Consider the following 14,726-nt stretch of genomic DNA (forward strand, 5'->3'; position numbering starts at 1 on the left):
CCCTGGCACAGCCGCGCTCCGGCTAGTTTTCGCCGGGATGTCGGTTCCCCTGTCTCTTCCCTTTGTCTCTCGGGCTCCGCGCGCTTCCCCCACGTTGGGCTGGGGATCTTGTCTCCCCTGCCCATCCCGGCCTGACCTGTTTTCAGATCTCCCCCGTTCGCCCTCACTCACTGAGGTATCCTTGAGGTTCTATTCTTTGTGGAGTCCGTATTTTCTCCTTCCGCTCTCGCAGATGAGAGTAATATCCTTCTCGGTTCGATAAATGGGGCGGACAGAGTTTACAGAGCTCCCTTCCTCTCCGCTATCTTGGCTCCTCCTCTGTTTATTCATTTTTTGAGAGGGAGAGAAACAGAGCGTGAGTCTGGGAGGGGCAGAGAGAGAGGGAGACACAGAATCCGAAGCAGGCTCCAGGCTCTGAGCTGTCAGCACAGAGCCCGACATGGGGCTTGCACACATGAACCATGAGATCATGACCTGACTGAAGTCAGACGTTTAACCAACTGAGCCACCCAGGTGCCCTGGTGATGTTCTTAAGTGTATATAGAAGCTCATTAGAGAGCAGTTTGACTACATGCACTGACATTTAAAATGTACCTACTTTTTGACTCATCTCTCTTCTTCAAATAGTTTATTGTAGATGTATTTGCACATGTCTCAGGATATTGTTGATAATAGTAATCTCTATGATATCAAGATACTGCAACTTCCACCACTCAGAGGACACTTTGTATATCCATCCGTATGAAGGAATGTTCTGCGGCCTCTGAAAAAGAAACAGGGTGAATGCGTGTATATTAATTAAACCAGCCTTCACAATTACATTCCGTTATTACTTTATTGCAAACACAGGTTTACAACAGCGGGCCTAGAATGTTCCCATTTGCACACTGTAGAATAGAATTGAGTCGGCCGGTGTGCATGTGTATTCCTGCGTATAAACAGATTATTTCTAGATGCATTCACGTGGCCCTTTTAACACACTAGCGGCCACTGAGGTGCAGGACTGAGGGCCTCAGCAGAAGTAAACCTGATATAGTTTACCATCTGCCTTTTGTACTATTTGAGTTTTTTTTCCACAAGCATGTATTTCTTTTTCAGTTACAAAAGCTAGAAGAGACGTAGATAAATCTATATATGTTGACAGAATCTTCTCAGTTTATCTACACTTAGGAAATAACGTTAAGCAGAGAAATCAAGTTGCAGCAGAACAATAAGCATATACATTGTTGATCCATATTTTATATTATAAAATTATAAATGTCTGGGGATTTTTAAAAGCACAAGTGTTGCTACAGATAGATTAATAAGTCCCGGAGATCTAATGCATAGCACAGTGACTACAGCCTACCGTATAATACTGTATGTATTATAAACTTCAGAGTTGCCAAAAGATTACATATCTTAATTGTTCTCACCACAAAAAGGAAATGATAATGATGTGAAGCGATAGAGGCATTAGCTAACACCGAGGAGGTAATCATATTGCATTATATAAATGTGTCAAATCAACAAGTTATATGTGCACCTGGCTCACTCAGTCAGAGGAGCATGTGACTCTTGATCTCAGGGTCATGGGCTTGAGCCCCAGCTTCAGTATAGAGATTACCCAAAAATAAAATAAAAACTTAAAAACACCCCAAAACCAAGTTGTACTCCTTAAATTCACACAACCAACATCACATGCAAAAAGAAACCCCTAAATGGACAAACAAGGGAAAAAACCTACACGTGTGACATCTTGTTGTGGGCTTACCGGTGGCTCTGCATCTATTGTATTAAAATCTCCGTTTTGAGTATTGAGATCTGAAGCACTAGGGGACATAGTTATTCTTTGCTACAATGTGAAAACTCTGTTTATGGGAATGAATGTGGTTCACTGACTTGTTCAGCTGCTGCTCCAGGGACACGCACTGTGTAGACTTGAATTAAGAACCAATGGGGCGCCTGGGTGGCTCAGTCGGTGAAGTGTCCAGCTTCAGCTCTGGTCATGATCTCGCAGTTCATGAGTTCAAGCCCCGTGTCAAGCTCTGTGCTGACAGCTCAGAGCCTGGAGCCTGCTTCAGATTCTGTATCTCCCTTTCTCTCTGTTCCTGCCCTGCTCACACTCTGTCTCTCTCTCTCAAAAATAAAGAAAGATTAAAAAAAAAAACTTTTAAAAATATTTTAAAAAGAAGAAGAAAAGAAAAGAACAAATATCCTGAGGAGATAGATGTGTCTTTTTTCCTTGTGTAGATTGTGTAAGTGTGACATAGTTCGGCCATGGCTTCAGATCCCCAGATTATCAACTGAAGCACTTCCTTCCTGGTGCCACCACATGCAGAGTTGGCCTCCTGATCCCTGCCTGATGGCCTGTTTTTCTTCTTACTTTTTTTTATAATATACTCCTCAATTCGTGTGACGTACTCTTTATGTATATATACCCCCCCCACATATACACAAACACACACATATCACTTAAAAAAAACTTTATATTAAGTTGCTTGCCTATGATACAATGGGATCAATTGTCCTAGTTTTAGGACTAAAACTATTGTGTTAAAAAACAAGAAAAATACCGGCAGTACCCTGATACCAAAACCAGATAAAGACTCCATCAAAAAAAAGAACTACAGGCCAATATCTCTGATGAACATAGATGCAGAAATACTGGCAAACCGAATTCAACACTACGTTAAAAAAGTCATTCACCACGATCAAGTGGTATTTATTCCTGGGTTGCCAGGGTGGTTCAGTATTCCCAAATTAATCAGTGTGATACATCAGATTAATTAAAAAAATAAAAAGAACTATATGATCATTTCAGTAATGCAGAAAAAGGTTTTGACAAATTACAACATCCATTCATGATAAAAACCCTCAACAAAGTAGGTTTAGAGGGAATATACCTCAACATAATAAATGCCATAATTGAAAAACCCACAGCTAACATTATCCTAAATGGGAAAAAACCTGAGCTTCTCCTCTACAGTCAAGAACAATGTTGTCCGTGATACATTCACAGGGACGTCTATTCTCACCACTTCTTTTCAACATAGTGCTGGAAGTCCTAGCCACAGCAGTCAGATAACAGCAAGAATAAAAGTCATCCAAATCAACCAGGAAGAAGTCAAACTCACTGTCTGCAGACAACATGATGCTATATAAAGAAAACGCAGAAAACCCGAAAGACTCCACCAAAAAACTGCTAGGACCTATACACGAATTCAGTAGTGTCATGAGGTACAAAATCAGCATACAGGAATCTGTTGCATTTCTGTATACCAATAATGAAGCAGCAGAAAGAGACATTAAGGAACCAATCCCATTTATAGTTGCACCAAAACCCATCAGATACCTAAGAGTAAAGCTAACCGAAGAAAGAGCTGTACTCTGGAAATGATAAAGCACTGATGAAAGAAACTGAAGGGGACACAAAGAAATGGAAAGACATTCAACTGGTGTAGGTGAGGCTATGGATGCACTGTTGGTGGGAATGTACACTGGTGCAGACACTCTAGAAAACAGTGTGGAGGTTCCTCAAAAACTTGAAATAGAACTCCCCTACAGTCCAGCAATTGCACTACTGATATTTATCCAAAGAATACAAAAATACTAATTCAAAGTGATACGTGCACCCTGATGTTTATAGCAGTATTGTTTACAATAGGCAAATTATGGAAACAGCTCAACTATCCATCAATTGATGAATGGATAAAGAAGAGGTGGCTAGCGCGCGCGCGCACACACACACACACACACACACACACACACACACACACGGAATATTACTCGGCCATAAAAAAGAATGAAATTGAAAGAAAAAAATAAAAAGAATGAAATCTTGTCATTTGCAATGACATGGCTGCAACTAGAAAGTATTGTTAAGTGAAATAGCCAGAGAAAGACAAATGCCCTGTGATTTCACTCATGAGGAATTTAAGAAGCAAATGAAAAAAGGGGAAAAAAAAGAGAAACAGACAAACCAAGAGACTCTTAATTATAGAGAACAAACTGATGGTTACCAGAGGGAAGGTTGGTAGAGGGATGGGTGAAATAGGTGATGGAGATTAAGGAATGCACTTGTGATGAGCACTGGGTGTTGTGGGAAAGTGTTGCATCACTATATCGTACACCTAAAACTTATTATTAGTTATTAATATTACTCATATTACACTATATGTTAACTAACTGGAATTTAAATAAAAACTTTAAAAAAACAAGAAAAATATCTATATGTTACTTTATGTATATGGATCAACTTGGTCCCAATGTACAATATTTTACAGTTTAGGGAAAATGGTGACCTTTCAACCATTTTCTTTATGATAATAGGCATCTTGAGTTGCCATAGCCAACTTGACAAATCACTTTGACAGATCACATATATTTTATTTTTTAAGGATTTTTTAAAGTTTATTTATTTAGTTTAAGAAAGAAACGTGAGCAGGGGAAGGGCAGAGAGAGAGAGGGAGAATCCCAAGCATTGTTAATCTGCCAGCACTGAGAGTTGAATGCTTATCTGACTGACCCACCTAGAAATAAAGTTTTTTGGATGATGCTTTTTATCAGTTACCTTTGAGGCACTGAAATAATAGTCTTTACTCTTTTCAATAAAAGAGACGTGGGCAGAAACCTGTTTAACATTAAGTACTCATCTCTGTTAGATGGATTTGGGGTGATTTTTATTTGTGTAAACTTTCTGTAAATTTTTCTCCAAATTTCCTATTTTAAATGTTTGTAAAAAGGCAAAAAAATGTTTTTGAATTCTTTAATAAAACCAGGATAGCAAAAGTCATAGGTATGAGAAGGTGCTGGGATGGTGGTTATGATTTCTTAATTCCAAATACTAACTATTAATCCTACTGCTCTCCTTTCCGCCAGGTTGTGTTTGTCATTTTGGCGTTTTTAACAGGTTTACTTTGTTCTTACCCTAATCCAACTGAGGACAAGTGCCCAGGAAACTATACAAACCCGTTGAAAGTTCAGACAGTCATAATCCTTGGAAAAGTCATTTTGTGGATTCTGCACTTTCTTTTTGAACGCTACATTCAGTATCACCACAGCAAAGTACGAAGCCGGGGCTATAACATGATCTACCTATCGACGAGGCATCTTAAAGGACTTGCACTGATGATACACTCCACTGGTAAGTCTGGCTCAGCTTGCCTGTGGCCCGCTTCAGCGGCAGAAATGATAGCAGAAAGAAAACGTGATATTTGACTTCTTATAATCAAATATATTCTCTCATTTTTGTGAGAATGATGTGTGTGGTGGCCACTAAAATTGGGATCGCCTTAATGTCTTGAGGCTTTTTAAACAATATATTATAGCCTTGGGGCCCCTGGGTGGCTTAGTCAGTTAAGTGTCCGACTTTAGTTCAGGGCATGGTCTCACGGTCCATGGGTTCGAGCCCTGCATCGGGCTCTGTGCTGACAGCTCAGAGCCTGGAGCCTGTTTGGATTCTGTGTTTCCCTCTCTCTTGCACTCTGTCTCTCTCCCTCTCAAAAATAAATAAACATTAAAAAATCTTTTTAAATAATACAGCTTTAATTTTCCTTTGACATCTGTGTTTGTTATTATAGGGGAGGGAAAAAAATTTTCCCTCTACCCTTCAAGGTAGATTTTTTTTTTTCCTGACCCAGTCAGATGCCCTGAATTTTTAATTTAATTTTAATTCCCATATAGTTAGCATACAATGTTACAGTCATTTCAGGTGTACAGTATAGTGATTCGACGCTTCCGCACATCATCTGATGCTCATAACAAGTGCGCTCCTGAACCCTCACCACCTATCTCCCCATCTCCCTCCCTCCGTTCCCCTCTGTAACCATCAGTGTGTTCTGTAGAGTTAAGAGTCTGTTTCTTGGTTTGCCTCCCACAAAAGGCCTTCTTTTTCAATTTGAGTCTAGAATAAATGCTTAGACATTTTGAAATCAGATTTGAAATAACTTTTTTCCCTAGAAAAACAGCTCTACAGAATTTAATTTTTTCCATGCTCTATTAGTATATTTTCTTATTCTTACTCATTATTTTATTTAAATCCACGTTAGTTAACATATAGTGTAATAATGATTTCAGGAATAGAATTTATGATTCATCACTTACATATCCCAGTGCTTATCCCAATAAGTGTCCTCCTTAAACCCCATTGCCCATTTAGCCCACCCCCTCCCCCACATTCCACCAACAACCCTATTTGTTCTCTGTATTTTTTTTTATATCTTTATTTTATTTTGAGAGAGAGAGAGACAGTGAGCAGGGGAAGGGCAGAGAGAGGGAGATACAGAATCTGAAACAGGCTCCAGGCTCCTGTTCGAGCCTGACATGGGGCTCGAACCCACAGACTGTGAGATCATGACCTGAGCCGAAGTCAGACGCTTAACTGACCGAGCCACCCAGGCGCCCCTGTTCTCTGTATTTAATCGTCTCTTATGTTTTGTCTCCCTGTTTTTATATTATTTTTGCTTCCCTTCCCCTGTGTTCATCTGTTTTGTTTCTTAAAATCCACATATGAGTGATATACAATATTTGTCTCTCAGCTAGCATAATACACTCTAGTTCCACATTGTTGTAAATAGCAACATTTCATTCTTTTTGATTGCTAAGTAATACTACATTGTATATATACCACATCTTCTTTATCTATTCATCAGTCGATCGACATTTGGGCTCTTTCCATACTTTGGCTATTGTTAATAGCGCTGCTATAGACATCAGGTTGCATGTGCCCCTTCGAAACAGCACTCCTGTATCCTTTGGATAAATTCCTAGTAGTGCAATTTCTGAGTCCTAGGATAGTTCTATTTTTAATTTTTTGAGGAATCTCCATCCTGTTTCCTAGAGTGGCTGCACCAGTTTGCATGCCCCCCAGTAGTATAAAAGCATTCTTCTTTCTCTGCATCCTCGCCAACATCTGTTGTTGCCTGAGTTGTTAATATTAGCCATTCTGACAGGTGTGGGGTGGTATCTCATTGTGGTTTTGATTTGTAGTTCCCTGATAATGAGTGATGTTGAGCATTTTTTCATGTGTCTGTTAGCTATGTGAATATCTTCTTTGGAAAAGTGTCTATTCATGTCTTTTGCCCATTTTTTTCACTGGATTATTTGTTTTTTGGGTGCTGCGTTTTTTATAGATTTTGGATACTTTTATCTGATATGTCATTTTCAAATATCTTCTCCCATCCCATCAGTTGCTTTTTAGTTTTCCTGATTGTTTCCTTCACTGTGCAAGAAGCTTTTTATCTTGTTCAGATCCCAATAATTTTTTTTTGTTTGTTTCTTTTGCCTCCAGAGACATGTCAAGTAAAAACTTGCTATGACCGAGGTCAAAGGGTTTGTTGCCTATTTTCTTCTCCAGGATTTTGATTGCTTCTTATCTTATGTTTACAGCTTTCACCCATTTTGAGTTTATTTTTGTGCATGGCGTAAGAAAGTGGTCCAGGTTTGTTCTTTTGCATGTCACTGTCCAGTTTTCCTAGCACCATTTGCTGAAGATTGTCTTTTTTCCATTGGATATTCTTTCCTGCTTTGTCAAAGATTAGTTGGCCATACGTTTGTGGGTCCATTTCTGGGTTCTCTATTCTGTTCCGTTGATCTGAGTGTCTACTTTTGCACCAGTACCATACTGTCTTGATTACAGTTTTGTAACACAGCTTGAAGTCCAGAATTGCGATGTATCCAGCTTTGGTTTTCTTTTTCAGGATTGCTTTGGCTATTCTGGATCTTTTCTGGTTCCATATAAATTTTAGGATTGTTTGTTCGAGCTCTGTGAAGAATGCTGGTGTTATTTGGATGGGGATCGGATTGAATATGTAGATTGCTTTGGGTAGTAACGACATTTTAACAATATTATCCAGGAGCATGAAATTTTTTTTTCATTTTTTTCTGTCTTCTTCAATTTCTTTCATAAGCTTTCTATAGTTTTCAGTGTACAGATTTTTCACCTTTCTGGTGAGATTTATTCCTAGGTATTTTATGGTTCTCAGTGCAATTATAAATGGGATTGACTCCTTGATTTCTCTTTCTGCTGCTTCATTATTGGTGTATAGAAATGCAACCAAGTTCTATACATTGATTTTATATCCTACAACTTTGCTAATTCATGGATCAGTTCTAGTAGTTTTTTGATGGAGTCTTAGGTTTTCCACATAGAATATCATGTCATCTATGATGAGTGAAAGTTTGACTTCCTCCTTGCCAATTTGGATACCTTTTATTTCTTTGCATTGTCTGATTGCTGAGGCTAAGACTTCCAACGTCATGTTGAATAACAGTTCATAGAATGAACATCATTGTCACGTTCCTGACCTTAGGAGGAAAGCTCTCAGTTTTTCCCTATTGAGGATGATATTATCTGTGGGCCTTTCATATATGGTCTTTATGATCTTGAGGTATGATCCTTCTGTCCCTACTTTCTTGAGAGTTTTTATTAAGAAAGGATGCTGTATTTTATCATATGCTCTTTTGCTTTGTTTCTTTCTTTTCTTCTTTCTTTCCTTCTCTCCTTCTTTCTGAGAGAGAAAGAGACAGAGTGCAAACAGGGGAGGGGCAGAAGAAGGGAGACAGAATCTGAAGTAGGCACCAGGTTCTGAGCTGTCAGCACAGAGCCTGACAAGGGGCTTGAACCCATGAACCATGAGATCATGACCTGAGTCCAAGTCAGATGCTTAACCAACTAAGCCACCCAGGCGCCCCTGTCATGCTTTTTCTGCATCTATTGAGACGATAATGTAATTCTTATCCTTTCTTTTATTAATGTGCTGTATCACATTGATTTGTGGATATTGAACTAGCCCTGCATCCAGGAATAAATCTCACTTGATTGTGGTGAATAATTCTTTTAATGTATTGTTGGATCTGGTTTACTAGCATCTTGTTGAGAATTTTTTGCATTCATGTTCCATCAGGAAAATTGGTCTGTGGTTCTTTTTAGTAGGGTCTTTGTCTGGGTTTGAAATCAAGGGAATGCTGACCTCATAGAATGAGTTTAGAAGTTTTCCTTTCACATCTTTTTGGAACAGCTTCAAAAGGATAGGTGTTAACTCTCTAAATGCTTGGTAGAATTCCCCTTTAAAGCCATCTGGCCTTGGACTCTTGTTGGGAGATTGTCAGTACATTTTCTCAAAGGGGCAAGCTGCAGGTTCATCCACTTGGTGATGTTGCCTGTGGAAGCTGCAGGGCCATGCTGTGACCAAGAAAGAAGCATATTATAGAGATGGTGATTTTGACTGCTCGTGAAAGGGGCGACATTTTTACTGCTCCCTGAGGAAGAGCTTGGCTTGTATGTTGAACTGCTGATGTGTAGTACTTGTTTGGGGCCAGAAGATGTCACTGTGACCTCTCCTGCCACCACAAAGATAAAAGCAAAAACCCATGTTTAACTTTTATGCATTATGACAAGAATAATGTTCAGTTTGTCAAGTGACTGGTCTGTAAAGAGTATTTTTGAAGCCCACCAAAGGATAGTCTGATCTTTACCTTCCCTCTCACTTTCAAATCTTGCTACCCTTTGACCTTAATCTGTTTCTAAGCAATTGGACCCTTACTGTAATCACAAATGGCATCACTTTTATGTTGCTCATATAAGGAAGGACCCAGAAAACCAAAGAGATTGGGGCAGGTATTCACTTTGTTTCTATTTTCTTTAAGTATTTTTGCCTTATATGAAGAATAAAGAGGTAAATCTATGAGGATAGAGAATGCCCAGCTAATCAGATGAGTGTAACTATTGTTTTTATTGCTGATAATATTGTCAAGATAGTGATTAGCTTCATCCTGATACTTTTCCTCTATAAAATTGGGAAAGTAATATTTGTCACAGAAACTCTGTTGGAGGAGGAAGTGAACTAACAGTGCCTAGTAGGTATTCAGCAGCAGCAGCATAATTCTGGTTTCATGGAATCTTTCACAGTTGCCTGCACTTTGCAATACGGCCCTTCCGCCAAGCAGGTCCCCTGGCGGACTCCGTCATACCCTATGTTATGGCAAGACCTGGGCTCTTTGCTCCAGAATTTTATTGTTCTTCTGTGTTGTATTCTTCAAAATACAAGTACAGAATAAGGTTAATGGCCCTCAAAACCAAATAATAGGTATGCTGAACCAGGGGACAAGTGGGGGAATGGCCCATAGTTATCAAATACTTGCCATTATACGTATTTTTCACATATTAATTCACTTATGCCTCACAACAGCACTGTGAGGAAGGTGCTGGCATCCCCTTTCTTCGTACGAGGAAGGTGAGGAGCACAGGTCATTTGTCCGCAGTTAGCAACAGAACCGGAACCGCAGCGTGTCCCTGAGTCCACTCAGGCGGTGCGGATAACTGCCACATACTTAGCCTCGGGGCAGTTCTGTGTTGTTGCCTTGTCACCACAATGGGCAACCAGGGTCCTCAAACGCCTCTGGCTTCTCAAGAACTGGGATAATGCAGAGTTCTACAAACTGCATCCCTTTTTATTCCTTTTTTCCTCTTTTTTTTCTAGTTATAGTGTATTGTCAAGTTGGTTTCCATATCACACCCAGTGCTCTTCCCCACAAGTGTCCTCCTCCATGCCCATCACCCCCATCCTCCTCCCCTCCCCCTTCAGCCCTCAGTTTGTTTTCAGTATTCTAGAGTCTCTTATGATTTGCCTCCCTCTCCCTAACTCTTTTTCCCCCCTTCCCCTCCCCATGGTCCTCTGTTAGGTTTCCCCTGTTAGACCTATGAGTGAAAACATACGGTATCTGTCTTTCTCCATCTGACTTATTTTGCTTACCATGACACCCTCGAGGTCCATCCATTTTGCTACAAATGGCCAGATTTCATTCTTTCTCATTGCCATGTAGTATTCCATTGTATATATAAACCACATCTTCTTGATCCATGCATCCCTTTTTAAATGTACATGAGACTCAGTGGCACAGTCCATTAAGGCTTCAGCTCAGGTCACCACCTCATCACTCGTGGGTTCAAGCCCCGTGTCGGACTCTGTGCTGACTGCTCACAGCCTGGAGTCTGCTTCACATTCTGTGTCTCCCTCTCTCTCACACCTCTCTGGCTCACACTCGTCTCTCTCAAAAATAAATAAACATCAAAAACAATTTTTTTAGGGGCGCCTGAGTGGCTCAGTCGGTTGAGCGTCTGGCTTCAGTTCAGGCCATGATCTCACGGTTCATGGGTTCGAGCCCCACCTGGGGCTCTGTGCTGACAGCTCAGAGCCTGGAGCCTGCTTCGGATTCTATGTCTCTCTCTCTCTCTGACCTTCCCCTGCTCACACTGTCTCTCTCTGTCTCTCAAAAATAAAAAACACACACAAAAATTTTTTAAACCAATTTTTTTTAATAAATAAAATAAATGCACATGAGACTCCTCGCAATGCCATTGTGAATAATTTTATAAAGCAAAGAATCATTTGTTAGCTCTTAAGTATTATGGGTTACCATTAACTTTTAGGCATGTTGGGTATTTTTCCTCCAGAGAGCAGCAACTTGGGGCTTTTATCCTTTGGCTCCCTTCCCGGCTCAGTGTAAGTGGGACCCCGTGGGGGCCAGCACTGCGCCCTGCTGACTCCGCCTGTCTCTCTCTTCCTCAGGCAGCACCGCCCTTCTCCTGGTGTTGTGCATGCAGCACTCCTTCCCGGAGCCCAGCAGGCTGTACCTTGACCTCATCCTGGCCATCCTCGCCCTGGAACTCATCTGCTCCCTGACGTGTCTGCTCACTTACACAGGTGAGAATTGCACCTGCACAGTTGGGACAGACGCCTTTACCTGCGTTTTCCATCCCTGATAATGGGAAGTGTGGCCTGATCTTTGCGGCAAGGTGTTTCTAGTAGCTGAGAGCCAGTTAGCACCTCTGCCTCTCATTGCTGACCACGTCCAAACGTTCTCAATTTCAAACCAACAGGAAGATACTGGTGAGTCATGTTGCTATGCTTGTGTCATCCACAGATTTTGGTCAACTCATGTAATGTCTGATCATTAAAAAATACAAAAACAGAAGAATTTTAAATACCCACAAACATTTGCTTCTTCAAAGACAACTGAAATGTAGTTCTGGCATTCAAATGTAAAATAATGAAATACGGGCACCTGGGTGGCTCATTTGGTTAATAAGCATCTGGCTCTTGACTTCAGCTCATGGTTCATGGGTTCGAGTCCCACACTGGGCTCTGTGCTAGCAGTGTGGAGCCTGCTGAAGATTCTCTCTCCCACTCTCTTTGCCTCTCTGCCATTCGTGTGCTCTGTCTCTCTCTCTCTCTCTCTCTCTCTCAAAATAAGTAAATTAATTAAAAAAAATACAGAGACAGACACCTGGGTGGCACAGTAGGTTAAACATCCAGCTCTTGATCTCAGCTTAAGTCTTGATCTCACGGTTGTGAGTTCAAGCCCCGTGTTGGGCTCCTTGGTGGGTGCCTACTAAAACATAATAATAATAAAAAATAAAATAATAAAATGCAAAGTAAGTAAATAAATAATGTACACGAAATTGCTTTTAGCCTAAACTTCCTTTAGGATAAGCCATTTATGAACCCATTTTTTAAACTTAGAGCTGTTTGAGGGTTGGTCTGTTTGTCTGTCTCTGTCTCTTTGCCTCTTTCAAAACTCTCAGTGGTAAAATTAAAGTAAGCTTTAGATGTGTTAACATGAAAAATAGATGGAAGGGTACTTTTAACAGAAAAAATTCAAAGCCTGGAAAATTTTAGATTTCATTTCTGCTACAATATTGACCTGCCGTAAGATCTGTCCGTAATAGTAGCTAATTTTCTGGCACTGCTCAACAATAAAATATCTTGTCCATCCATTTTGAAAGAGATCATTTCTCTAGTTATAAAGGACAAAATCGCATGGGTCTCAGTTTATGTTTCATTTTACTGGTTTTTCTTCATCTCCTTAGGCCTATAGAAGAGTACTTAGAATATGAATCGAGAGGGGCGTCTGGGTGGCTCCCTCAGTTGAGTACCGACTTCGGCTCAGGTCATGATCTCCTGGTCTGTGGGTTCCAGCCCCGCATCAGGCTCTGTGCTGACAGCTCAGAGTCTGGAGCTTGCTTTGGATTCTGTGTCTCCTTCTCTCTCTGTCTCTCCCCAACTCGTGCACACAAGTGCTCTCTCTCTCTCAAAAAAAATTTAATTTAATTTAATTAAAAATTTTTAATTTAAAAAACAGAATATGAATGGAGTGACTAGTTTGTAAATGTGAAAGATGTCACTTTAAAAAAAATTTTTTTAACATTTATTCATTTTTGAGAGACAGAGTGTGAATGGAGGCAGGGGCAGAGAGAGGGAGACACAGAATCTGAAGCAGGCTCCAGGCTCTGAGCTGTCAGCACAGAGCCCGATGCAGGGCTCGAACCCACGAACTGAGACACCATGACCAGAGCCAAAGCGGGTCACTTAACCAACTGAGCCACCCAGGCACCCCAGGATGTCACATTACTGATTGACCTTTATAAATTTTTCTGTAGTTGTCAGCTAACAAGGAACTCAATTATGTAGAGGATTGCATTCATCCCTTACTCTAAAAAATATAAATGCATATCACACACACTTAACCTCCCAAAAAAGAATGAGACTTTATTGTTAAAGTAAGGTTAATTATTTTCCAGTATATAAGAAATAGCTTGCTGTGTCAGTAAATGATCCATGAGACAAATGAATATTGAATTACCCTGTTGACTAACATCAGGTCCATTCTACAGCATGTCTGTCAAAAGCGGTAAATGAGGTGATCGTTTAGATTTGAATATTGAATTCGATTGGCATGTTATGTTCCAGTATCTCTACAGCTTTTATTTACTACAAGGGTGCAATATTTCTTGTAGTAAAGTGTTTTCTGTAATACCTGTAGAATGGTCTCTGACATACGAAGAGGTAACAATAATACTCCAGAGATCATGGGAATGTCATCATGTAAACAAGGGGAAATTAATACTGTAAAATGTAGTCCAGGGCGTATTTCTCTAGGACTTGCTGTAGCATATTTAATTAATTATAAGTAAAACAGGTAATGTTAAAAACAAAAAGACAAAGCCCTGAGAGTGTTTAAGAGGTAAAGGAAATAGATGTCCCAAGAATCCTGACAGGAGCTCATTTGCACAGTTGGACACAAATATAGCAGTTACCTGGAACCTAAACTTAAATGATTCTTTTCCACTTACTTTAATTTGTTGCCTTCCTTATTTAAAAAATTGCTTTATTCTGTACTTTAAGACTCAGTGGCATATTTCATCTTCATTTACATTAATTTTTAAATTTTTATCTGAATAAGAACACCAGGGGTGCCTGGGTGGCTCAGTCGGTTAAGCGTCGACTTCAGCTCAGGTCATGATCTCACGGTTCATGGGTTCGAGCCCTGCATCAGGTTCTGTGCTAACAGCTAGCTCAGAGCCTGGAGCTACCTCAGATTCTGAGTTTCCCTCTCTCTCTGACCCTCCCCTGCTCACACTGTCTCTCTCTGTCTCTCAAAAATAAATAAAAAACATTAAAAAAAATTTTAAAACACCATTAAAATTTATTTAAATCTCAGTATGCTTCCCACTGTTAGAAAACCTGATAATTGGTAATTCAGACTTACAAGGTAAAGAGATGGCTTACCCGGGGAAATGTTTATAATGATAACAATTATAAACTTTGGATTTCTGCAAATAGTAAGTTTCTTTAAAAGATTCAAGTATGACTGTTTACCTCCACATCATCAAGAATAGGCTTAACGTTTTAAATTATAATACTTTCTTAAATGTACTGTAGGTTCTGGTAGGAGAGATTTAGGGG

General features: G+C 40.0%; 1 protein-coding gene across 2 annotated transcripts in view; it reads left to right on the plus strand.

Moving 5' to 3' along the window:
- TMEM192 (transmembrane protein 192) overlaps positions 1–14,726 on the plus strand; it is a 23,515-nt gene that overhangs the window by 5,579 nt on the left and 3,210 nt on the right. For both annotated transcript variants that reach the window (XM_029939212.1, XM_029939208.1), the window contains 2 exons: positions 4,861–5,125; positions 11,550–11,684. In XM_029939212.1, coding sequence (XP_029795072.1) covers positions 4,861–5,125; positions 11,550–11,684 — 400 coding nt within the window. The remainder of the gene's footprint in view (positions 1–4,860; positions 5,126–11,549; positions 11,685–14,726) is intronic.

The sequence above is a fragment of the Suricata suricatta genome, chromosome 1 (genome assembly GCF_006229205.1).
Source record: "Suricata suricatta isolate VVHF042 chromosome 1, meerkat_22Aug2017_6uvM2_HiC, whole genome shotgun sequence".
Taxonomy (NCBI): domain Eukaryota; kingdom Metazoa; phylum Chordata; class Mammalia; order Carnivora; family Herpestidae; genus Suricata; species Suricata suricatta.